The sequence below is a fragment of the Corythoichthys intestinalis genome, chromosome 13, assembly GCF_030265065.1.
Source record: "Corythoichthys intestinalis isolate RoL2023-P3 chromosome 13, ASM3026506v1, whole genome shotgun sequence".
Taxonomy (NCBI): Eukaryota; Metazoa; Chordata; class Actinopteri; order Syngnathiformes; family Syngnathidae; genus Corythoichthys; species Corythoichthys intestinalis.
The window spans coordinates 38,794,791-38,821,903 of record NC_080407.1 but is presented as its reverse complement, the minus strand read 5'-3'; the positions used below and the strand labels follow the sequence as shown (position 1 = coordinate 38,821,903).

Below are 27,113 nucleotides of genomic sequence, written 5' to 3'. Positions count from 1 at the left end.
CAATACAATATTTGAGCTGACAGTTTAAAATCTTTAAATTAGTGCAAACAAGGCCCCCCCTCTGACGGGGTCAGCAAATATTATATAATTATAAGTAATATATACAAGTTTAACATAAATGTATCTTTGTCAAAGCAGTTTAAAAACCATTTACTGGCCTTGGGTAAATTGCCAGACAGAATAAATATGTGGTTTAAAGTTCTTGCATTTCCATTTTAGGTATTGCAAGTTCTCCAACACAATATTTGAACTGACAGTTTAAAATCCTTTTAGTGCAAAATGGCCCACACTCCGACAGGGGGTAGCAAATATTATGATACATAATACATTATAAAAAGCTATATACTATATAAATACAAGATCACAACAAAACCTGTATTTTTCAAAGCAGTTAAAAAAACATTCAGTGGCCTCAGGTAGATAAAGGTGTATAAATATGTACATTACAGTTCTTGCATTTCTATTTTAGGTATTGCAACTTTTCCAACACTATTTGAATTGACAGTCTAAAGTCTACATTAGTGCAAACAAGAATAATTATAAATAATAATAGAATTTATCAATTCAACATTACAATGAAACGTGTCTTTGTCAAAGTGGTTAAAAAAACAACAACACTTCACTGGCCTTAGTTAAATAGCCAGGCAGAATAAATATGTGCATTAAAGTTCTTGCATTTTCACAAGTTAAAAGCCCGCAGTTTATCAGCAAGAAAGGCAGACCCAGACGGCGTCTGCTGCAGGGGCTTGTTTGATTCCGACACAAGACACATGGAACCACTCAATTGAACAAATTTTCTTTGTCAAGTAATCCAAGAAGAGAGATGGTGACCAATCGGGATGTCTTGTCAGCAGGTTTACCTAGTAACACAACAGGTAGGTGAGGAGGAGGAGTAAGTGAGCATTGCTACCGAGGCAGATTTACACAACGGTAAAAAAAATAAAAAAAACGTATTGAAACCAAAACGGATAAATCGTTCAATTTACAAGAGAAGAGATGACGGGAACACGCTCTCATTCCAGCAGAAATATGATCAAAAGAAATGCTTTTCCGACGAACCGCTGCAACCCAGCCATCCGTCGTGCCTTCGTGATCTGATATTTGGTCCTCCATGCAGGAAAACGGTGAGAAGTGAGTCCAGTTTTCCTCGCCCTTTTTTTTTTTTTGTCGCAGGAGACACTGTTGCACCCGGTAACACAACAATGCACACCCATATTTTCTTTCTAATACACCGAAGGAATTAGGTTAGCACTACCACACGTTACAATCCCCGTTGAGTCTGCCGGAAGGATATAGGGAATGGGACGTACTACGTCATTGTTTGGACCCGCCTCCATGCTGGCAATATAATTCACTTCCGGGCCGGCAGAGTCAATGCGGATTGTAACGTGTGATAGTGCTAAGCTAACTCTTTCGGTGTTTTAGAAAGAAAATATGGGTGCTTTATTGTTGCGTTACCGGGTGCAACAGCGTCTCCTACGACAAAAAAAGGGGTGAGGAAAAATGGACTCACTTTTCACCGTTTTCCTGCATGGAGGACCAAATATCAGATCACGAAGGTACGACGGATGGCTGGATTGCAGCGGTTCGTCGGAAAAGCATTTCTTATGATCATATTTCTGCTGGAATGAGAGTGTGTTCCTGTCATCTCTACTCTTGTAAGTTGAACGATTTATCCACTTTTGGTTTCAATACGTTTTTGTTTTTTTACACCGTTGTGTAAATCTGCCTCGGTAGCAATGCTCGCCTACTACGACTCCCCTACCTGTTGTGTTCCTAGGTAAACCTGCTGACAACACATCCCGATTGGTCACCATCTCTCTTCTTGGATCATTTGACAAAGAAAATTTGTTCAATGGAGTGGTTCCATTTGTCCTGTGTCGGACTCAAACAAGCCCCTGCAGCAGACGCCATCTGGGTCTGCCCTTCTCGTCGATGAACTGCGGGCTTTTAACTTGTGAAAATGCAAGAACTTTAATGCACATATTTATTCTGCCTGGCTATTTAACTATGGCCAGTGACGTTTTTTTTTGTTTTTTTTAACCACTTTGACAAAGACACCTTTCATTGTAATGTTGAATTTATATATTCTATTATTATTTTTAAATTATAATATTCTTATTTGCACTTATGGAGACTTTAGACTGTCAATTCAAATAGTGTTGGAAAAGTTGCAATACCTAAAATAGAAATGCAAGAACTGTAAAGTACATATTTATACACCTTTATTTACCTAAGGCCACTGGATGTTTTTTAACTGCTTTGAAAAATACAGGTTTTGTTGTGATCTTGTATTTATATAGTATATAGCTTTTTATAATGTATTATAATATTTGCTGCCCCCTGCCAGAGTGTGGGCCATTTTGTACTAAAATGATTTTAAACTGTCAGTTCAAATACTGTGTTGGAGACTAGTACTTGCAATACTTAAAATGGAAATGCAAGAACTTTAAAGCACATATTTATCCTGTCTGGCAATTTACCCAAGGCCAGTAAATAGTGTTTTAAACTGCTTTGACAAAGACACGTTTATTGTGATCTTGTATTTGTGTATTACTTATAATTATATAATATTTGCTGCCACCGTCAGAGGGTGGGCCTTGTTTGCACTAATTTAAAGATTTTAAACTGTCAATTCAAATATCGTATTGGAGAAATTGCATTACTTGAAATAAATCTATTGCAACTTATCAGTCCCAGTTCTTGTCTACAACACTGTCCAAAAATTGTCAATGCATATTCCAAATAGAATAACAAAATTAAGTCACCTGACTTTGTAATTATTACACCTGTTTATTATGAAGACCTGAAGTAAACAACAAGCAGTTACAGTTTGTCAAGAAGTTGTTCAAGTCATGTTTTGGTATTCATATTTTATTGACTTTTCATAACACTTGGGATCGTGTTTGTAAGAGCAGAGCAAACTGAAGTTTCAGCGTGCACTCCTCGCCTTTCCAACCTCTCAACGCTCCGATGTGGTGCGCTTGACCTCAGAATAACCCAAGAAGAGATATGGTGACCAATCGGGATGTGTTGTCAGCATTTCATATGCAGGTTTTCCTAGTAACACAACAGGTAGGTGATGAGGAGGAGTAGGTTAGCATTGCTACCGAGGCAGATTTACACAACAGTAAAGAAAAAAACAAAAACAAAAAACGTATTGAAACCAAAACGGATAAATCGTTCAACTTACAAGAGTAGAGATGAGGGGAATACACTCTCATTCCAGCAGAAATATGATCATAAGAAATGCTTTTCCGACGAACCGCTGCAATCCAGCCATCCGTCGTACCTTCGTGATCTGATATTTGGTCCTCCATGCAGGAAAACTGTGAAAAGTGAGTCCATTTTTCCTAACCCCTTTTTTTGTCGTAGGAGACGCTGTTGCACCCGGTAACGCAACAATAAGCACCCATATTTTCTTTCTAAAACACCGAAAGAGTTAGCTTAGCACTACCACACGTTACAATCCGCATTGACTCTGCCGGCCCGGAAGTGAATTATATTGCCAGCATGGAGGCGGGTCCAAACAATGACGTAGTACGTCCCATTCCCTATTGCCAGCATGGCGGTCTAGCCAAACAGTGACGTAGTACGTCCTATTCCCTATTTCCCGAATCGGTTAACCAACCTGCTAGTCTGCGAAGAACAACTTTTACTTGCATTTTGCAAGCAGTCGAGAGCTGATGTCGACGCTGAGCTTTTGCGGCACAAATTTCCGCCTCGAACTTTGCCGCTGGCGACCTTCTTGCACGCATTTTGCACACATGAGGAGACTCCAACTTGATGTTCACGTTGTTCTTTGTTCGCAAGCTAAGCTAAGCTAACTTGGCTGCGAAGCTTCAACGCACACAAAATCACTTGAAGATGGACAGTCCAAATCTTTCGAATTGGTTCCAGTCAAGTAGTTCTAGACCTCCTGCGTCGCGAACTTTGTGGGATAACTTAGAACAAAAAGCAACTTGTTGCCGAGCACGTTTTTCTTAGCACGGGCAACTGATCGCGTGTGTCCTAGCAACCAGATGGCGGCGCGCGTGCGCAGATAGATGTCGACGGAGCTCGCGCCGTGAGTAGCTCCGCTACTGCGCATGCGCCACTCACATCCTTTCGGTACTCACATTGGGTTGCGACACGCCGACTCATCGACGTCAATCCTGTGCCTCCGTCTCTGGCCACTTCTGACATCGCTCCAGCACCTGAAGCCGGAGAGTATGGAGGTAGATTTGTGTCTTTATTATTCAATCAAATAAAAAGTTGCTTCAATCAAAATATATATTTTCAATCGAAGAAAACGTCACTTTAATCAAAAAATTGTGTTTGAATGCAAAAATAAATTTGAAACTCCCAAAAATATATTTGAAAACTATTTTTCTTTGAAAAAAATTTTTTTTTGATTTAAGTCAAGTTTTTTTTTATTTTTTTTATTGAAACACTATTTTTGATTGAAGTCATGTAATTTTGCGTTGGGACCACATTTTGGCTAGGACATTTGTGTCTTTATTATTCAATCAAAAATTAAGTTGCTTCAAACAAAAAATATATATTTTCAAGAGAAAAATCACTTCAATCAAAAATTTTAAAAATATTCCATCGTAGAAAAAAAGGTTTGAATATGAAAAAATATTTGAGACTCAGAAATTCGCATTTGAACACTTTATTTTTCATTCAAACTGTTTTCTTTGATTGAAGCAATCCTTTTTGTGTTTGAACCATAAAGGGGTAGGACATTTGTGTCAAAATCATTCAATCGCAATAAAAGTTGCTTTAATCAAAAAATTATTTTTAATCAAAGAAAAAAATCATTTGCAAAAATATATATTTTTTGAAAATATTTTTTTTTATTTGAAATATGTATTTTTTTTATTGAAGTGTCACTTTTTTTTCAAAGTGGAAAAAGTTTTGAACACACTTTTTTTTTTGAAGTGGAAAAAGTTTTGAAGGCACTTTTTTTCGATTGAATCATTTTGACACAAAGATTCAACTTCAACGCTAGTTCCGGTGTGTTTGAGTGGCAGGTGGCTACGCCAATGATATAAAAGTATGAAGCAAGCATCATGGCCACCAGGGCTAAATCCAGCCATCGGAGTCTGCTGGAGTCTAAGCCGAATATAGGGCACCGGTACGGGGGTGTGACATCGGCATTTCACCGGAGTACCCGCAACGGTACGTTGCCCTGGCCGGACCCCGATATCACCCCCCAGGCGCGGAGGCCGGCTGTCGAGTGGACGGCCCGCGAATGACACGGCACTCATTCAAAGCTGAAGCGATGGGGCCGCCGCCGTGGACGCCGGCGACTCGCCGGTAGTCCACTCGCTTACTGGGCAGGCTAGTGTCGGGCCACTCGCCGACCACTCCCGTACCGGTGCCCTATATTCAGTTTAGAGTCCAGCAGACTCCGATGGCTGGATGGAGCCCTGGTGGCCATTATGCTTGCTTCATACTATTATCTCATTGGCGTAGCCACCTGCCACTCAAACACACCGGAACTAGCGTTGAAGTTGAATCTTTGTGTCAAAATGATTCAGTCGAAAAAAAGTGCCTTCAAAACTTTTTCCACTTAAAAAAAAAAAGTGTGTTCAAAACTTTTTCTACTTTGAAAAAAAAGAGTTTAAAACTTTTTGCTTTTCAAAAAAAGTGACACTTCAATAAAAATATATATATATTTCAAATTAAAAAAATTATTTTCAAAAAATATATATTTTTGCAAATAATTTTTTTCTTTCATTAAAAATCATTTTTTGATTAAAGCAACTTTTATTGCGATTGAATGATTTTGACACAAATGTCCTACCCCTTATATGGTTCAAACACAAAAAGGATTGCTTCAATCAAAGAAAACAGTTTGAATGAAAAATAAAGTGTTCAAATGCGAATTTCTGAGTCTCAAATATTTTTTCACATTCAAACCTTTTTTTCTACGATTGAATATTTTTAAAATTTTTGATTGAAGTGATTTTTCTTTTGAAAATATATATTTTTTGTTTGAAGCAACTTAATTTTTGATTGAATAATAAAGACACAAATGTCCTAGCCAAAATGTGGTCCCAACGCAAAATTACATGACTTCAATCAAAAATGGTGTTTCAATAAAAAAAAAAAAACTTGACTTAAATCAAAAAAAATTTTTTTCAATCAAAGAAAAATAGTTTTCAAATATATTTTTGGGAGTTTCAAATTTATTTTTGCGTTCAAACACATTTTTTGATTGAAGTGACGTTTTCTTCGATTGAAAATATATATTTTGATTGAAGCAACTTTTTATTTGATTGAAGCAACTTTTTTTTTGATTGAATAATAAAGACACAAATCTACCTCCATAGGAGAGGGGGTGATTCTTGTCGGGAATTTGTCGCGCGAGCTTCCGGCAGAAGAACGAGACACGAGCGTTACTCAAACTCACCGAGCAACAGACTCAACAGCATCATCCGCTACAAAATTAACTCATGTTAGATAAGGGATTATAAGGGCTCATAATTATTATGATGTTACTTAAACATTACTCTCTAAAAATGCATTAGCTAATGTTAATTAAGGGACCCTTATTGTAAAGTATTGCCTAAGTTGTGCTTCTACAGCGTTTTGTGTTGACCAGCATGTAATTTAGATGTTTAATTTTGAATAAATAGACCGTTAAATGTGAATGAAAATAATACAATCGTTCGATTTAATCCCTGCTGACCGCCAGAGGGCGGTGCTGATCGCACTGACTGATTTCTTTGAAGAACTACACTTCCCAGGATCCTCATAGGCGAAATGATAACGCTACAATCCCACATGATTTTTTTCTCGAATCATGTCAAAATATAAATTTATTTTTACAAGAGAAACGTTTTTATCTTAAAAGGAAAGTTGTAATTTGGGCTGGTTTTGTTTTTTTTATTTTCGAGCGAGGAGGGTGTGATAGGGCTGGAGAGTGGAGAAACATTTGGCCTCCAAATACTTATTTTCCGCCATGATTTGCAAATACATTATTTAAAAATCAAACAATGTGATTTTCTGTTTTAATTTTTTAAATTAAATTAAATTTAAAATTTGATATTTTTTTCATGATATCACGATGACGTCGCCTCGCATAGCAACGAGTCGCCATTTTGAAAAGGGGCCAAGCGCAGGTAAACATCCATAGGAAACCATTGTGTGTAAGTCATATATTTCAGCTGTATTTTGCCTCTTTTTTTCAGAAAAACGTCTTAAACATGACGTTTTATTATCAAGAATCACTTTCGACAGACGCCAGGAGGCGATACAATTTAAAATGAGCCTGTATTGGCTTTGAAATCTGCCCATACAAAGTCGCAGCTGATAGCTGGATGAACAATCCTAAGGAATGGCCTGCAGTGGAGAATGGAAACATATATAACTACCTCATAAAGTCACCCAGTAAGTTGACCTTTATCAATTAGGCGTTTTTGTTTTTAAACAAATGAAAATAAATGGGAAGGATATTTCATTTAGATGCAATCTGTTTTTCTCAGGGTTATTTAGCAGAGAAGCCATGGAAAACTAAAAGTCCTTGGAGGCTCATTCATTTTTGTACATCTGGTTATGTTCAGACTGTAGAACACATAAAGTCAACGAATGACACATACGTCTTAAGAGCTTCTGTGCGACATTCATGGCGGGTAACAGATGAGCCTCATCATACCTGGGTGGCTGTGAAAAACAATGGGACAGTAGTCACAGCTCATTGCACGTGCATGGCAGGGTAAGTATCAGTGAAAAAAAAATCCACATCAAACTGTTATTTATATAAACTTATATATATGTTATATACTTTGTTTATAATCCCCTGTATGTTTGCAGCCTTGGTGAGACGTGCAGCCATGTAGGTGCCATGCTTTTCAAGATTGAAGCTGCAGTTCGACTGGGCTACACTTCCTTGGCATGACCTGATGTGCCATTCCCTTTGAATACCAAACTTGACTTGAATCCAGGCCATATGCATTTCACACAGATAGTTTCAGATGTCCGTGTGCAATGCTACATATGGTGACCTTATCCATTGGTCACCAAAGTTCTGTGAAGTGAAACGTGTACATCGCAAAGAGAATTTCATTGCCAGCATGATAGACAGGGTTGACGCTTTTTTGGAGGAAGCACATCCACAGCAGACTCTTGGCCCAGAAGAAAAAGAACGTTACGCCTGACACTTCCCAAATGGACCAGACACTTTATTGTGTGTGCAAAACTAACTCAGAAGAAGGGCCTATGGTGGGATGTGACTCATGCAATAACTGGTTTCACCTGCCATGTTTGAAACTTAAAAGGCTGCCAAAAGCAAAGAAATGGTTTTGCTAAGACTGCCGTAAAAAGAAATGAGCTTGTTTACATTTTGTTGTTTTTGTTTACATATCTAAATATTTTTATGGTGTTTCCACTTTATTTTTTTCATGTACTTGTGTTCTACCTCATCTTTGTGCAATAAAATCTATACTTAGTTTATATCTTGTTTTATGTACCATTTCATTTTCAAATAAGACAAGTAATAATAAGAATGGAGCTGTCATGTACTCTTCAGAACTTTATTTATGTAAATTTACAACAACAAAAAAAAAATTTAAAAAATACAAATCAGAGTAAATTTGCTGCAAGTCAAAACAGACACCAAACTAAAAGAATACATTTGAACAGTCAAAAATCCAGAAATTAAATGAGATTTTGAGTAAGGAACTAATAAAAATATTAAGAAAAAAAATGATCTCAGCTTAATGTTTATCATACACAATGCTGGGGCACATGTTGCTCAAAATGGCACACACCCGCACAATCTTATCGCAGTTCGATAAAGTGCAGCCCAGCGCTTCATCTTTCACATTCTGAACACAACGAATTGGCAGTGTACCTTTCAGAACATTAAATCTATTTTTCGTGAGGTCAATAACACGTGCGACTTGTATCCTCACGGAGGAAATGTTCCTTGATATCTCTACTTCCCTGGCGGATAGCTGTTTCTTACCTTTCGTAAATGCTGGAGTCAAAAGTTCACAGCTGCAACGAGTAGCAAAATCTGCATGAAGGGTAAACCCCCGGTCAGCAAGTATTTGGTAGGGGGGGATGATAAATGTCAACTTCAACCGATGCAAATTGCCACTCAATCACGTGTTCCGCACCTAAAATAATGATGATTGGTACCTTTGGAATGATCATGCGATTAAAAAAAACTTCTGCACCCTGACATTGTATATTTTTGCAACATGGGCATGCATATGCACACATAGGTAGGTATAGGCAATGAATTATTACAGCATGGCAACCGATGTATTTCAAGTCAGGCACAACAACAGACTGCGCATGTCTCACAGAACGGCTTTAGGAGCCTGTCACGAGCTTGCTGAGACATTCTTTAAAGGTGTTGTAGTCCATCACCTTCCTATCCCCCTTCCTCCCCAAGAAGACCTTGAGAGCCTCCCCAAACTCCTGAGCTGTCTTGTCTCTCTGTTTCCCATTTATATCTGTCTTTCTGATCTTGAAGAGTGGATCTGTCTTGGGAAGGAGCGTGCTTGTGTCTCTCGCGTACTGCATCTCTGTCTTCATCCTCTCCTGCTTCTCCTTCATGTTGTTAGCGGTCATGTCGGCCAGGAAGGTGTCCACCTCCTCTGCCGAAGTGAAGTGCCCACCGCTCTCCTTCAGCTTCTCCAGGGACTCCAGTTTCTTCCTTTCGTGTTGCAGTGAAGCCTCCCTCCTCTCATCAGACCCCTTCTGCATCCTCTCCTTCATGGAGCTCGTCCAGGTGAGCTCCAGCTCCCTCTTTGCCATGGCCGCTTCCCTATAGCCCCTAAAGCTGGGGGTTTGGTCTTCCCTCAGCTCCTTGCACCTTTGCAGAATCATCTGCCTGCTGACAGCCTGGAGGCTGCGGGTTTTGTGAAGCCTGTAGTCGACTTTACCACAAGCCCTCTCTGCCGCAAGGTTTGTCACAGGGGTTTCGTCGACGTTCGCAGCTTGCTCCTCCACTGGGTACTGAGCGGGGAACCGCTCATCATCGATGCTGTAGTCCCGCCGCTGCCTGGCCAGCACAGTTCTCATGTGCGGCAGCATCACACTGGCCAGCTTCGTCACTTCCTCCACATGCTCCCTGGCCACCTTCGTGACGGCCTCCAGAACCTCCTCTTTGTAGCTTAGCTTCACGCCCTCCAACAGATCATCCTCCACCCCATCAAACACCGGCTTGTTGAAGGTGTAGAAGTCTTCAGGCACCTCCTTGACGTCCATACTTCTGTACAGGCTGGTGTAGAAGAGCTTGAGTTTGCTGTGGGTGGCCCTGGGGCTGATGGTGTGGGCGAAGAACGGTTCCACCAGGTGTACACCGAGGCAGGCGAACACTGCTAGCACTGGCTTCAGGTAGGTGAGTCCCATCACCTCTCTCACCAGACAGGCAAGGCGGTTGTTGATGCTGGGGTTTAGGGCGAGAAACTCGCACAGGTGGGGCCAGTGGTAAAGCAGCACTGCAGCAGCCCTGGAGAGGCAGCCGAACCTGCTGTCTTTGTAGCTGAATAGGACAGCCTTGGCGCCCCTCTCCTCCAAGAACATCATGAACTCCTTGTTCTTGTTCCAGGGCTTGGCACTGTACTTTGGGGCCAGCACCACCATCATAACTCCGAAACCCTGGTTGACATCATTGTATTGAGTGTGGACATAAGCATTATTGTGGTATATGCAGCATAAACTTCAGTTGCAGGGTGCAGAAGTTTTTTTTAATAGTAGAACCCATTCTTTGGTGTGATTCTGTCCCATTTTTGATGTAGTTTTGCTGTGTAAGTGGTGGTTTGCATATTCTAAAATTTCTGTTTTTGCGCCAATTACCATCCCCCCCTATATTTGGTCACCAGGCATGTGATACTTGGAATCAATAAAGCCAGACTCGCGAACTATCTGCACATCAGAAGCCCTCCCACCCCAACAACTAGACAAAAATGTGACAGCTCCTAATGGGTTGCAAGCAACAAATACTTTAACAGTGCAGTGTTTTTTGTAGCTACTGTAGCACTGAGCTCTGGCTAGCAGGTTCTTTGGCGATTCAATGAAGATCTCAAAGCAGTCAACAATTGTGGATTCCTGTCATCATTTGGCATTTTTCATCATTTCCTTCCACAGACTCTGAACACTTATTTGTTTCTTTCAGGAGTTTTTCAAGGTAAGCAACTCGCTGAAGAGCATTGTCCCGTTCTGTTCGCAAATTCTGGACTTCCTCATACAACTGGGCTCGCTCAGTGGTCGACATTGGCACATCAGCTACCATCTCCTTTTCTTGATCAAAACTGTCATTTGTTGTTTCTACAATCTTCTCGCTTTCTTGGCTCACAGTGCCACTTGCACACTCCTGAGACACAGACTTACTAGTACAATCAAGAGAATTTTCAAGATTCATGGCAACTCTGGCAGGTGATGAATCCGTTTGATCTTGAGGAGCGACACTGGGAGGCGATTCCGTTTCATTCAAAGTGGTAGATGGGCAGGCTTTGAATGATGCTCTTTGGTGGCGCATCAAGGGCTGACATCCGCCAGGAACTGTAATGCATTAAGAAATAAAATAAAATTACTTCACGATCCTGTATAGCTTTAATGCATAGGCTTGCCACCTGCCCCTTAAAATAAGGAAGAGTTATGAATTGGGAATTAAAATTTGCGTTCCGTATTGAACCAAGATGGAATATTTTTAAATAGATGCATTTCTATGCATTTTAGGAGTTTTTGGGATGTCCCTTTTTTTTCATGCCTGCACGGGTTTGGGCGTGAGGGGGGGGGCGTCCCTTATTTCTATTTCTGAAAGGTGGCAAGCCTATATGCATGATATTGTAATCGTATACCAGTTTGAGATCTCCGTGATGCTCTCTCAAATCGTGCCACCTTACACAAAGAGCCAGTACTGGATTTATCTTCTTTCTTTTGGAAGATGGAGGGTACATAATCTGGGTGGCTCCACATGTTGACCTTATCACCTAGGAAAAACATGACGATTTTTAATTTGGGACAACAATAATGACTTACAATAATACGTGGAATATGTACTGTGTGGAACTGAGAAAGTTGGTAGTATATTTAGGAAGTGATTATTTCTGCTGTGACCAGTAATTCGCCTCCAAGCGTTATTTAGCCGTGAATCGTTGTAGTAGAACTAAATGGGGTTGTCACGAGGCAAGAACGCAGTGCATCACGGCAAAATAACCAATTCCCACCAGGCCAATAACATACTGATTGACTTGGGGCAAACAAAATCGATTTAAGTTTACTCACCAGTAATAAAATGCAGGCTGCAAACGTAAACGTGCCTGGATTTAGGTTGCCACGGCCCACAGGCAAGAATGGTCCACGGAACCATCTTCTCTTACTGTTCCTCGATTAATGGCTTTTGTTAAATTCCGTCTTTTCTCTATTCATAAAGCACAGAATTTATTTCCTGAACTCACTTGAGTCAGCTTTTATTGCTTTTCCACCGGCACTCGGGCCACAACAACAGTAACACAACGTCCGTCACTTATTCACGTCCCTTGGGAAACATCAAACCAAATAACAATAGATCCTATTGTTACAGCTTTCAACCATTTAGTCCTCCTTTTCTTCTCGCGAGGAAGAATAAAGAACTTTAAATTCCGGCTCCGAACTCTTCCTTGTGTGACAACCCGCAACACAGCAACTTCTTCCCATTCTGACAGACAAAAAAGACCGCAAAAAAGAAGAAAGTCCAGCATGTTTGCATACCTGTTAAGTTGTAGAAATTGCAAATAGGGAGATTTCTGTTTGCCAACCCCGATGACGCACGCGCGCGACAATCGCTAAGACAAAATGCAACCATTTTTTTTCAAGTTCATTTTGGTCACAACACTTGTGTAAAAATTAACTACACTGTCAAAGAACCTCTTTTTGATGGCATCAGAGATAGTCTTCAACTTGCTCCATGTATTGTCTGGTATCATGTGATACTGCTATGTTGCCTGTGTCATGCCAGTTCTCCTTGTTCCTGTAATCAACATCTAGGATATCCTCAGCTTTCCTGATCACATCCATTTGCACAAATTTGGACATCAGCTTCCTCAGCAGCCTCTTCATCTCATCAACCATCACTCCAATTAGGGTTTCGTCAGACTAAATCAGCAAGATTAAAAACATTAATTACATCATTTAGAAAATTCATCATATTTGTTTTTAAAAGTATCTTTGTCATGGCAGTTTTTTAATTGAATTGTAACCTAGAATTGAAACTTTATATTCTTTGTTTCAGCACAGTAATAATGATATAATGTAATAAAGTGTATAGTATACACTTTAGCTTTAGCATAATAGCGAATCTAAATGATTAAACTTCAAGTAAGTAACGATATGCTTTCTCACTTAAATTCATATATTGTGGGGGTAGGACCGCAGTGGTTTAATATTCCATGATGTTTGATCCACGAAAACACAGAGTAAAGCAGCGACTTCTTCCTCATCGTTCTCCCATCATTAGCTCTAATGCTATTAGCATTAGGCTAGTTAGCTATCGCTGGCAGGTAAGACTTACGGCAATTACGTTGACGAACGTCGTTTTTCCCGAATACTGGAGGCCGACCAGGGTCAGCTCCATCTCTTCCTTCCAAAATAAAGACTTGAACCAGTCTAAAAGCCGGTTTATTAGTGCCAGCATCTTGGGCTTTTCCAGCTCTGAAGGGGAGGGAGGGCAGGGAAGTCGGAGACGGCCAGGCTATTCGTTGTTGGTCATTTTCCGAATCGGGCCGAATGGTATCGTTACAAAACGGTGACAAACAAAAACGTAAAAAAAAAAAAAAAAAAAATGACATTTTTGGAAAATCGGGAGATTTGGCTTTCTAATCGTGAGGCGTGAGCATTGGGGTCAAAATCGGGAGTCTCCCGACCAAATCGTGAAACTTAACAGGTATGTGTTTGTGTTAGAATGCACTACAGAGCACTCGTCTTTTGGCCCCTTTTCAATATGGCGACGCTATCTTTTGGCTGGTGATGTCATAAATCCCCGGATGTCCGACTTGGTCCATTGTTGAGGTTTAACCATGTTGACAATTATAGGCCTCTCTAATATTTTCAAGTGGGAGACATTGCACAATTAGTGGTTGACTAAACACTTATTTGCCTGTCTGCATATCGTGTATGCGCGTAGGGCAGCAAATGAACGGCTTTTCCGTACGGAAATGAATGCCGAAAACATTGTAAAATGTCAGACCCGACACCGTTTCCATCTTGAATGTAATCCATGGAACGTGAAAATTGATCTGTGACCTAGGTTCTCAATTCTGACTAAGCCTGTCGTGATATGCAACAATTCCATTTGTCGCACGGCTAATGAAAATGAAAACGGTAATTTTCCCGCTGCGATTTATCACCTCACGTGCATATGTGCGTGCGTGCGTGCACGTGCGGCAGATGTGCGGCGGACATGCTGTTTAAGTGGAAATGTGAAGTAAGGTTGGCCAACCATGTTTTTGAATATCAATGGCTAAACAATTATAAGCATATTTTCGTTATTTTTTTAACACAACCCTTACAGATTCTTTAACCCATAGCAAGGCCCTTGACAACGAAAATGCTTTTCTTCGGCAATCTTCGGAAATGACCTAGAAGTACGAGGGAAGTCCGCCATAGAACAGTATTGTTTGTTGCATTGTTTCTCGGTAAGATGCCACGGTGGTGTGTGGCGATGTTTTGTTCTCACTCTAACGAAAAGTTGTTTGAGTGGCCAAAGGATAGCAGGGCATGTAAATGGACATCTTTCGTTCTCACGAAGCGAATGAATTTCACGCCATCATCGAGTAGTGTTCTCTGCTGCAAACACTGCGAAGATGCCTGCTTCCTTAACCGGTCTGCTTATGATCAAGGATTTGCCAAAAAGTAAGTGTGATTTTTGGATAGATGACTGGTGACTTTGTCAAAGCAGAGCTGCCAACTGTTGTGGAATGAACAGTATAAGCTAGCTACGTTAGCCGAAAGTTAACTCGTGGCAATCCCCGATCATAGTTGGTGTTGCGTTCGCTAGGTTAAGCGTGTTCAAATTGTGCGTCATCTACGATCTTTTCCAAAAGGCTTAATCCAATGTCAATCGGGAAAGAGGAGTGGATGTGCATATAAGCGGGTCGGCGTCACGGTAATTCACGGTCACGTTGCCGTAAGAGACACACACCGCCAGTGAGTTTGTGCACATTTATTTGTATTTGTATTAGGTATTTCCACCTTCATGCTTCAAGCATTGCATTGCATTTGTACAGTTCGGCGTTTCTTTCACGGTGATCACTTGATAGCCTTCTAGTTTGTGTTTTACGTGCGAGAGCTGCTGACAGGTGACAGCAACAAGCATGTTGGTTTTAATGTCTGGCAGCGAATCAGCGAGCGCGCAGGTCACGCAGTGAATCATGGGAAATGTAGTCTCGGGACAACACTGAAGTGGTGCTTTGTAATCTGTTCGCTTGTGTGAAAAAACTACATTTCTTCACGCCATTAGACGCCACTTCCTGCCGAGAGCCCCAAGCTGTGTTCGTACTGTTAGCTCCATGTGTTAATAAAGAAGCAAAGTTGTCAGCACGTCGTGTGTTCGATACATTTGTAAACAAAAAGCTCATAACAAGACACTATGCACGATCCGTTTAAGAGAAGCTGGAGTAGGAGGCGAGGAGGAGATCAGCGAGAAGCAAAACTTCGCGGTCGAATGTGGCGGCAGTCCGCTATTATTTTGTTTTCATATTGTTACCACAATATAGTGGAGAAAGCCATCAACGACTCATCTCCTTCTTTCCCCCCAACGTTTTTATATTATTATTTTATATGCACGAGAGCTGCCGGATATGCCAAAATGAACATGAAGTCTGATTATTATTTTTTTTAACAATGTCATCAGATAGACAAAAACATAAAAAAGTAAGGCCTGTGGCCTATGCCAGTCGCAGTCTCCATCATGCTGAGAAAAACTACAGCTCCATGAAATTGGAAATGGCTGCCATGAAGTGGGCAATGGCAGAGAAGTTTAAAGATTACCTCTGGGGCCATCACTGCATTGTGTGGACCGACAACAATCGTCTGAGCCACTTGGAAACAGCCAAACTTGGAGCGACGGAGCAGCGCTGGATTGCCGAATCTTTGTAAGGTATTTGTGACGTGGCGTCTCCTTCCCCGCGTGAGCTCTCGCGCGATAATGTGCCATTTAAAACAACAACAAACACACGGAGTCTGTACTCATCAGAGAAACAAAGAGAGCACATTTTTTCCCTTGCATATTGATATTGTAACGTTTGCTAAGCGGAAGTTTGGCCGCGAAAACAACACACTAGCTTCAACGCCTTTTTCCTCTTTTTCTTTACTAACTTCACGCCGCCTCACCAATGCAAAAACAACAACTACAGTATTTACACTGACGCTATCTAGTCCACTAATCGGAGCGTCGCGCTGGTGCACCAGCACACCAATGACAGCCCCGCGTTGGTGCATAAATTAACCCACCGATGACAGCCCCCGTCGGCACAACACCGGCGACGCTACAATATTTTAGTTGTGTCTGTCTCTTAATTCCAGATTGACTGCATCATGTTGAGATCAGGGCTCTGTGTGTGGAGGGAAGGGGGGCTATTATGCCCTTGGTTGTGTCGGTGCGTTAATATCTTTGTGCACATTTAAAATTTATGGCACATAACATCTCATAGAGCTGTTTTAAACAACTGATAAATAATCTGTCATATTTATAAAATGGATAGCGAATTATATACGACACGAACTAAAAAAACAGCGTACTTGGAATTGGTGTCTCAACACTGCAGATTCATGTGCCCAGCGCAAACTGTTGTTTTTTCTACGAAGGGTCAAGTGAAATGTAGGAAAGAAAGAGAAACGTCTTGAATAGACCACCAGGTCGAAACTTGTGGGTGTCTCTTTTTTCTCTTTCGTACTTTTCCCCCTCGACTCTGTATACAAGCCGAAATTGTTTGTGCGCCGGGCAGGAGAATTTCTGCAGTGGAACCACTTCCAGATACGCTTTTTTTTTTTTTTTCTGCTTAGCACGTCGTGTGTTTGATATCATTGCCAGAAAAACACACATAATAGGACACTTTGCAGTTTCGCTTTTAATGCTGTCCTTATAGTAACGATCTGCTGCATCGTAGATCTCTTTGTGACTTTCCACCTCCATGATGAAGCGCTCATCATCCATCTTCTCTCGTGTTTAAACCGTGATTAGGCACCTGGGCTTTTGACGTCAGGCCCAGCTCCGCCCATTTTGTCGGATGCGTGTCCAGCAAAAATAGAAAATAGCCTATAGAGCCTACCCACGTACCACGTGCTCACTGTATGGTTCCGCCCACTTGTCCGTCATTTTGACTCTGTATTAGCATTGTTTTCAATTGATGGCGGAATTTAAAATGCATTTCATGGAAGACCCGGTGCTTTCTGATGCCGCAAACTCACTGGATCTGTTGCATAAAAGGCGTTATGAGGAAAAGCTTCGTTCTATACAGTCGCCAGATCCATATTTGATGCCCAAATCGATGTTTTTCGACCCACTGTCTTCGCCCTGTCTGCCTGACATCTGCTACGCTGATATTTACAATTATCTTGTCCACACAAAATCATCCTATTCTCACGAAAATTTGAAAAACTTCAAGAGCTTGGACGCTTATAAATACTTCGTTGCTGGTTGGGTGAAACGTCCACGAAAATTCGGCAGGAATCTATCTAGTGCTTGGAAAGGTGAGTTACGAAATTTTCATTTCAAAATCTTTTGTTATTGCTAACATCCACTGTCAAGTCTAATGCATTTCATGTCGTTTGTCAATGGAGTTAAGGCTTTTAATGTTTATATGGTTTAGCGATAGCACTCACTACATACATACGTGTATGTTGTCGGCGATTAGCCTAGCAATGATCTTAATTGTGGTTATTTGTCAGCCCCGTAGACGAGGCCAGTTTCTTTCACTTGGTACCAGCTAAATATTATTCAAAAAATAACGATGGTGGAAGAAAGGGAAGTCACAAACATCTTGAATTTGAAACGATGTCGTACTACGTCGTATGTTGTTGGCGATTAGCCTAGCAATGATCTTAATTGTGGTTATTTGTCAGCCCCGTAGATGAGGCCAGTTTCTTTCACTTGGTACCAGCTAAATATTATTCAAAAAATAACGATGGTGGAAGAAAGGGAAGTCACAAACATCTTGAATTTGAAACGATGTCGTACTACGTCGTATGTTGTCGGCGATTAGCCTAGCAATGATCTTAATTGTGGTTGTCAGGCCAAAACCCTCTAAATATATATTAAATGCATCTTACCGGATATAAAATGACTACTACATCGTCTGTGGTGATTTTTTGGTGTCCAGTTTTCACGTCGAATTGCAGCCGTCCATTTCGCTCTCCTCTTTGGATCCCTCGGAATACGGTAAAACTTCAAGTCTCTCCTTCCATCTTCTCTGTTAGTGCAACCAACAGCCACACACGCCTTCACCATTTTGATTATTAATGTTAAGGAGCAGAAAAACACGCCGTAAATAGGAGAAATGTACGTAGCCGTAACAGGTTAACACTATGTTTTGACGGACAAGTGGGCGGAACCATACAGCGAGCACGTGGCTCTATAGAGCCTACCCACGTACCACGTACCACAACCAAGATTCTGCCGATTTAGGAGTATTTTAGATAAAAAGTTAATTAGGTTCGCTCCAACAGAGCCTTCTAGAGAGGTCTCCTGCTTTAAGATGGTGGCTGTTTACTTACGCCGGAAAGTCTGTCATTTCGCATCTCTGTTCAATAATACATGTTCTAACACTGATGTCATCTGTCATTTTGGATCTAGTTCTACATGTATGTAATATCTACTGTAGCCGTATGTTTGCAGCAACTAGCAACTGGGCGTTGTTTGTAGCGGCTGTCAGCCGCAGTCAGGTATAATTGTTTTTTTATCTAGCGGCATGAGTTGAACATGATATTTACCCTCGGTCCGTTCCTCATTGCGTCCCCGCTTTACCTGGTATAATTGAATAATCGGAATTTGGATATTTGTGAATCGTTCTCGAATCTTCCACGGCCGAATCGCGAATAATCTAAGAATCGGAAATTTCGTACGCCTCTACACTGTAGTAATGAATGTATAACTCCCATCTTTCGACGGAATGATTCCTTGTGACTAGGGTCGTTGACGATCAATATTATTTATCAAGTTTGTTTTTAAAAGTTTATAATGGGGAGGGAATGATTCCAAAGAAGAGTTAGAATCTCAAATAATGGTATTTAGACCACCATATGAGATTGTTTTTTATTTTGTCTAGATAATTGGGGTATCACCCAAGTTAATGTAAATTGGTGATAACATGGACTGGGTATTCATAATGCACTTTTAGTAGTAGCTATGAGTGATATAGCCATGCTTACAATTGCAAGCATGTTTGCAATTGTGGGCATGGCTAGAGCAGACCTGTTAAGTTTCACGATTTGGTCGGGAGACTCCCGATTTTGACCCCAATGCTCACGCCTCACGATTAGAAAGCCAAATCTCCCGATTTTCCAAAAATGTCAATTTTTTTTTTTTTTTACGTTTTTGTTTGTCACCGTTTTGTAACAATACCATTCGGCCCGATTCGGAAAGTGACCAACAACGAATAGCCTGGCCGTCTCCGACTTCCCTCCCCTCATCTGACAGGGAGGGAAGAGGCGAAGCACCACCGACTTCCCAAGATGCTGGCACTAATAAACCGGCTTTTAGACTGGTTCAAGTCTTTATTTTGGAAGGAAGAGATGGAGCTGACCCTGGTCTGCCTCCAGTATTCGGGAAAAACGACGTTCGTCAACGTAATTGCCGTAAGTCTTACCTGCCGGCGATAGCTAACTAGCCTAATGCTAATAGCATTAGAGCTAATGATGGGAGAACGATGACGAGGAAGAAGTCGCTGCTTTACTCTGTGTTTTCGTGGATCAAAGATCATGGAATATTAAACCACTGCGGTCCTACCCCCACAATATATGAATTAAGTGAGAAAGCGTATCGTTACTTACTTGAAGTTTAATCATTTAGATTCGCTATTATGCTAAAGCTAAAGTGTATACTATACACTTTATTACATTATATCATTATTACTGTGCTGAAACAAAAAATATAAAGTTTCAATTCTAGGTTACAATTCAATTAAAAAACTGCCATGACAAAGATACTTTTAAAAACAAATATGATGAATTTTCTAAATGATGTAATTAATGTTTTTAATCATGCTGATTTAGTCTGACGAAACCCTAATTGGAGTGATGGTTGATGAGATGAAGAGGCTGCTGAGGAAGCTGATGTCCAAATTTGTGCAAATGGATGTGATCAGGAAAGCTGAGGATATCCTAGATGTTGATTACAGGAACAAGGAGAACTGGCATGACACAGGCAACATAGCAGTATCACATGATGCCAGACAATACATGGAGCAAGTTGAAGACTATCTCTGATGCCACCAAAAAGAGGTTCTTTGACAGTGTAGTTAATTTTTACACAAGTGTTGTGACCAAAATGAACTTGGAAAAAAAAAGGTTGCATTTTGTCTTAGCGATTGTCGCGCGTCATCGGGGTTGGCAAACAGAAATCTCCCTATTTGCAATTTCTACAACTTAACAGGTATGCTAGAGGGGAATAGATGGGTCAAGGTAACACCAATATCATTTTATAACATTGTCTCTGAAAGTTAATATGGATGTTGACAACTGTAAATTTTTTATACAACTTACTTATACAATCTGTTCAACTCCAAACATACAGTTCTCAGGCCCAACAAAACAGTAAATTATTATAAACATAATACTATTCATAATTTCATTTAGACATATGGAGTTTGACACATTGCTTTAATAACACTCCACATTTTAGGAGCACGCAGAGGCAATTATAACGATCTAAAACTTTCCCTGACCACATTATTTCCCAAAAGATTTTAAGAATTAAGGATAATGATCTGCCACATCACATGTTGGAGTTTTGAGACGGATGCTGTTGGGACGTTTCAGGTGGTAAGGTTACAAATATGCCCAGTTATAATAAGTAAGTATGACAAATCGGCTATTCTTCATTTTATCCTTAGTTCTATTTGTTGATCCCCTTAACACCAGATGTGTATGTTGACAGGATGGGAAGACATTCACTCTGAACGCTAGCTGAGCTGGAGATGGGTGTGACATGCAGAGCCATCGCACCTGGACACGGACCACCGGTGGCGCGGGTGGTAGAAGAAGTCGCCAATGGTTGGAGGATCAAAGGTTTGATTCCAGACCTCACCTATCCCCTCATGGTTATGGCTGCGGACAAAGCATCACACCAGCCATGAGTTGGTGGTTGTGTGAGAACAGGTGCTTTCAAAATAATGGTTCGTCGCAAGGGGACAGCCGTCACGGCTGTCCGCACAGTTTTATACTCACCCCAGCTGACGATACTGTGTTTCGTTGCGCTAAATGTTTTCAGGTCCTTTTGAGATTGATAGAGTATTTAAATGTTAAAGACATTACCCTGCCTTAGGTCGCGACAGGCATCAGGCAAAACTAAAACACGTGATTACGTGATATATTTTAAGTACACCACATAGTCCCAGATGTATTTGGTTAAGATTCTTTATTTTTATTATTTTATTTTCACTTTCTAATGATTAACTTTGCTGTAGGTACATTATATTTTAGACACTTTAAATTTCCTTCCAAACTCATTGTTTGGGTTCTATACATAGGCTAATTCATTCTATGCTTTAATTGGTGAGTGGTTTAAAGTATGTTGGCGGCTCTGTATTCTTTTGAGTTGAACAGATTGCAGCTACACTGGGATCTACTCAAGGGGGGGGGGGCTACCATGACTGATCTGGACTGGGAGAAAATAAGGATAGAGGTAACGGGTATGGCCTGGTTTGTATTACCTTACGCCTATCTAAGTGTCTAATCTATCCAAGTGTTAGGGTTAATTTTACTATCAGTTTTCATTCTATTAATTTATTGATTGGTTTAAGTATCATTTGATTAGCCATACTATTAGTTATGATAGTAGTTTTTCATGCTCTTTAGATATTTTGAATTTACAGTATGAATTATACATTGGTTTCAATGCATTTAATGGATTGTCTTAATGATATTGTCTTGACAGGTAACATCTAACCCTTTCCGATTCCGATTTGACCCATATCCTAGGATGCGATAATTGACTAGGGAAATAAATAGGTTTAGCGTCATGGTCCCTGTCGCTATAGTGCTTTTGTTTATTCTTCTATTTTATTCTTGTTCTTTTTTATATTATTTTCCACTAAAAGGTTTCGATTTTCTTTCCTTTTTTCCCTTTTATTGATTTCACATGCGGATATTGCTGTTAGGAATGTGTTGTGGAGAAGTGCCCCTGACTTTGTTGGTAAGTGGTGGGAATACACATGTTTATGTAGTAGGGTTTTATTTTTTCCGTCACATTTTTTCGGTCTTTTGCAGTCACATTTGGGTATTGTAATTCCTTAACACATGTCATATAAGTTCACTCGGTTGTTTTATAGTTCCGCAATCACAATAGATTCCTTTTTGTAAATTCCTTGACCGGCCCGGAATTTTTGTTCGAAGACTACTATTTTTTCGTTAGGTTCTAAATCATAGTACTCGGTAGATTTTTGCCATTTTTAAGTCTCAGTTTTTATTCTTTAGCCGGCATTTTTGTCATTTAGGATGGGGAAAATAAATTTTATTAATTTTTATTTTTAATTTTAATCAGGATATTTTATTCATTTTATGGTAAATGGGGTGGAATAAAGTTTTTCTTTGATTGGGGTGGAATGAAGTTTTCCTTCAGGCGTCTGTGTCCATCATTTTCAACAACTGGTAAGGGGTGAAGATGTTTATTTGGCGTTTCGGGTTTCATTGTGTCCAAGTTTTTCTGTATTGCAACTTTCTGCTTTTGTACAGTACCGCTTTTTTTTTTTTTACCATTCTCTAGTCAATGGGGGAATGGTTGTTTTGCTGTACTATGTTTTTAGATGTAGCAGTTTGTCAGTGATGTTCTTTTTTTCCTCCTTTAAAAGCCATATATGTAAAGACATTCAGAGGTTTTTGACACACTGTACTCTGTTGCGTTCCTTTTTGTTCAGGGCTGCGCACATTTCCCTCTTACTACAGGTGGTGTTTGACCTTAACTTTACAGAAGTTGACGAAGGGGAACTTAAATTTTAATCTACTGTGCCAAATTTAACTCAATGCGTTTCTCACTTTTTTTCCCCAATGTATGAATTTTAATTTACTGGGCCAATTTTAACTCAGTATGGTTCTCACTTTTTCCTAATGTAAGGGTATTTATTTACTGAATCAAATTTAGCTTAGTGAGTTTCTAATTTTTCCTAACTAAAGACAAACTTTATTTTTATTTATGGGGCCAAATTTAACTGAATGTATATCTCATTTTTCCTATCGACAGGACTGACTAGATTGGTAGCCCGTCTAATTGATCATGAAAAAATCGTTCTCAATACACCTGTACAAAGAGGTCACTGTGAGTTGATGCCTATAGCCACGGGACCAGAGACAACCAAGGATTAACCCTCTGAAGCGGTAGTAAATTGTTTTAAAGAGTATTCAACAGGAGTCCTGAGGGGGACTTGCAAATGTCACCCATCCCTGTTTAAACTATTCATCAATTGCTAAATTTTGTCCACCACTTGCTAAAGCTAAGTTCTAAGGCCGCATCAATGTTTTTACGATCCCGTCGGGGCTCGTGAGGGGGAATGAAGGGAATAGGCACCGTCATCGCACACACCATATAATTGTTTGCATTAGTCTAAAGCATTCATCTATCTATAGCTTAGGCAGACTTTACTCCATGCCCTTTGACACAGTAAAGTGAATCACCTTATCCGGGCCCATGAGGGGGAAATGGGAAACAATGGTACAGTTTCCCGTAGGCATCGTCTAACTGTTTGCATTACTCTAACACACGTAATATAATTAATCAGGGAATAGTGTCATTTTCATATTTACTGTAGGACTGCACTACTAATATAAAATAAATAGCACACCATAGTTTAATGAGAAGAAACAGAATAGATACACAACGCTGTCTTATCACAGAAGCCCAGCGTGTACGTCACGAGCAAGATTGACACACCAACTCTTGCAATCAGTTCTCCCAGCAAAACTCCAAGGACAAAGCGCTTTGTCCTAAAACAAGTAGAGCCAGCCCGGATAACAAAGTTGATAGCGGGCGCCTGGGACATCAAGATCAACGTCGGTCGCTGTGGCAACCACGTCCCATCGATGCACGAACCTAACCTCCTAAATCCGGCTACAGAGGGATGGTCCCAAAGCAACACCTTCGGCCGGCCACTCCACCACGGACTTCAAAAAGACTGGACACTGAGATAACAAACGTTATTCGCTGCTCGGAAGCTTTTCTATGTAGCCTTGTTTTGGATCGAGCATTGCTCCTCCGTCGTCTGTTTTTGCTTTGTTTTTTGACCATTGTCGACGAATAAATTGTCAACCTGTTTTCGGTGAGCCTTCAAACTTTTGGAACATGGAGTCAGTACAAAGGGTTAACACAAGGAATGAACGCGCGGAATTTCCGTCTTCCCGGTTGGCGCGCGGGCTGTTGTCGTTTCTGTGCGGTTTGGCCGGGGAGGCGAATTCCAACATTGCACAAATCCGATTTTTTGTCATATCTTTTTTTGGCGTGCCCGTTCAGACTGCCTTTGTCCATTGAGACCGTTCGAGTATTAAGCATGAGCACTAATCCGACAGTCCGAGACGGGCTGAGCAAGTAGACCCGCATGCGCAGAAGCATCAAAACAAATGACTACACATGCTGGCTGTCATCCGTCATTCCAGGGCGATCATATTTTGATTTCCAAAAAGAGGACACAAATAACAGACATAAATAATCCCAGTTTAGCCTTATATTCAAAGTTTCTGTGGATCGATAGCATGCACGCCCTGTCCGTGCATGTCACACGCACATATACAGGCAGTTTGCCCCGACTCTCGGCCGTGTAAGCAATCTTGAAATATTGCTCATATAGAGCAGAGAGAAAACCGATCATTCTCTGGCTTATCCTCAACCAATTTTAATTTTTTTATGACTGTTGCCAAGCCCGACCCTTCCCCAAAAGCAGTGTTCAAGGCAAGCTAGGTGCTAACGGACAGCTGCACCGCTACCGTAGCGCGCTATCTCTCTCGCTCTCTGATGACGTCATTGCTGCATGAATTCCGATTTGGGAGACTTGCCAATTCAGACCGCCGCGACGTTCTAGAAAAAAGTGGCCCAGATCAGATTTAAACCACATACAAAAGTGACCCAGATCGGATTTGAAACAGTCCACTTCTATGTGACTTGTCCTGTTCAGGCCATCAAGTTAATGCCTCACTTGAGTCGGAAAAACCCGAAAAAATCGGATTCGTGCATTAAGACCTGCAGTATGAACGTAGCCTTTGTTTTCCAATTTATCGTCGTTTGACAGTCGCTTGACAGTCGTTTGACAGTTTGTGAAAGATGACCTTTGCAATTGGAATCGAAAATTCCTTGTGACATTTTTAAAACCCTGGAAGGAATTTCAGGAGTTCGATGTCACATCTTCGCCCACTTTGTTCGGGATTTTTTGCTTGGAACTAAAAGTTAGCCGGCGGCTTCGTGGAAGCTAAGTGGAGGTATTGGTCAGGTATGAATGAGCAACATGGACTGTGAGGTATGAAGACACACACCATCATGACACACCCATCACCATCTAGAGACAACAGGAATATATTCCAAAGGATTGCTGATCATGGGAAACTACAGCTCAGATCATTTCAATATATCAAACATAAATCACTGGATCTGGAGTATGATATTGATCCAGACGATGATTTCTTATTTAATACCAACATCAACTGCGGCTATTACATGGAGGAACCGTACAACTCTACCATTAAAATGAACATTAAATTATCAGTAATACAGCAGAGGTACTGTATGTATTCTAACTTCAGTAATATGAGAGAATATCTGAATCAATTTATAAAACCATTTGTGAAGGCCCCTGGCCGTTTAACAGTTAACTTCTGAGACTCTTCCAGTCAGCTGATCGCCGCCTCCACCAGCTGGCTGTTTCCCCTCCCACTGTGATGACAGCTGATCGACGCAGGACGGACCGACAACGTCACCGCCGCTGATTGGCCACGGAAAAAGGCGCCAAGCTTCTTAAACCTGCCGCTGTCAACGCTCTGGGAGGTCGCATTTGACAGTAGTCTGTCGCGTTCCTCCTCGCCAGCTATTTGCTCGCCATTCACGCTCGTTTGCATTTTGATCGCTAGTTTGATACACTATCGCTTTTTCGGTGATGTCTTTTGTGTTTATTCATTATTGGATCGTTTTTGTTCACCACTGTAAATAAGAGCACTGAAGCAAGTAAGGGTAAGTCGCCATTTCTGTTCAACCCGTTTTCTCCTGTTTTGCATAGAGCAGGAAGTTAGGTTAGAAACTGTCTTTTCTTTGTTCCTTTTACATGATCAGGGTTTAGTTAGCGGGTGGGGTTTAAGTGTAGTTGCTTTTGTTTGTTGTTTTGGCCTGGGCTTACCCTGAAGTCACGCTTCGTCGGCATTCTGTACATATTCATTGCGAGTTTGATTGTTGTAAATAAATTTGTGTCCGCTCGTACATTTGTGTGGCTTGTTTTATGTTACGCCCTTCGCAAGCCGTCTTTGGCACGTAACACCATTCAAGATAATTGCCATATCTGAAACATGGCTCAAAGCAGATAAAGGAATGGATTTGGAACTGGATGGTTATGAACTTAACCGTTTAAACCGAAAGTTTAATGTCATAATCAGCTGTATACGGTATAGACCCTACTCACCTACGTCACAAAATGGGCGTGTCGCTGTTTCCGGCCGCCATACTGTACCTCTTTTTCAGACCTATTCTCATTGTTTTCAATTAGTCGAGCAAGTTATAGAGCAATTCATAGAAGCCCCGGTGTTATCTGACGCTGTAAACTCATTGGATCCGTTGCATAAAAGGCGTTACGTGGAAAAGCTTCAGTTTATCCATTCGCCAGATCCGTATTTGATGCCTAAATCGATGTTTTTCGACCCGCTGGCTTCGCCTGACATCTGATATCCTGATATTTACAACTATCTTGTCCACACAAAATCAGCCTATTCTCACGAAAGTTTGAAAAACT

The 27,113-nt window shown here is 40.8% G+C and overlaps 2 protein-coding genes across 4 annotated transcripts in view; both read right to left on the bottom strand.

Annotated features, from left to right (window-relative positions):
• LOC130927692 (sal-like protein 1) overlaps window positions 1–4,060 on the bottom strand; it is a 58,364-nt gene extending 54,304 nt beyond the window's left edge. The window contains exon 1 of one of the 2 annotated variants that reach the window (XM_057853664.1): window positions 3,632–4,060. In XM_057853664.1, coding sequence (XP_057709647.1) covers window positions 3,632–3,758 — 127 coding nt within the window. In that variant the 5' untranslated portion in view covers window positions 3,759–4,060. The remainder of the gene's footprint in view (window positions 1–3,631) is intronic. The other variant, XM_057853663.1, reaches the window with a different exon arrangement.
• Window positions 4,061–8,658: 4,598 nt separating this feature from the next.
• On the bottom strand, window positions 8,659–14,255 carry LOC130927686 (uncharacterized). 2 transcript variants are annotated; one of them, XM_057853650.1, is made up of 4 exons: window positions 13,496–14,255; window positions 12,232–13,080; window positions 11,805–11,936; window positions 8,659–11,505 (listed from the first exon to the last, which is right to left on the bottom strand). In XM_057853650.1, exon 4 carries the CDS (start codon window positions 10,588–10,590, stop codon window positions 9,310–9,312), a length of 1,281 nt encoding a protein of 426 aa, XP_057709633.1. In that variant the 5' UTR covers window positions 10,591–11,505; window positions 11,805–11,936; window positions 12,232–13,080; window positions 13,496–14,255; the 3' UTR covers window positions 8,659–9,309. The 2 variants fall into 2 exon arrangements, with proteins under 2 accessions (XP_057709633.1, XP_057709634.1); XM_057853651.1 differs by lacking the exon at window positions 12,232–13,080.
• Between the last annotated feature and the right edge of the window lie 12,858 nt (window positions 14,256–27,113).

Bases quoted from the DNA above. Each gene is read 5' to 3' on its own strand.
- LOC130927686 (XM_057853650.1), bottom strand. From the start codon at position 10,590: ATGATGGTGGTGCTGGCCCCAAAGTACAGTGCCAAGCCCTGGAACAAG.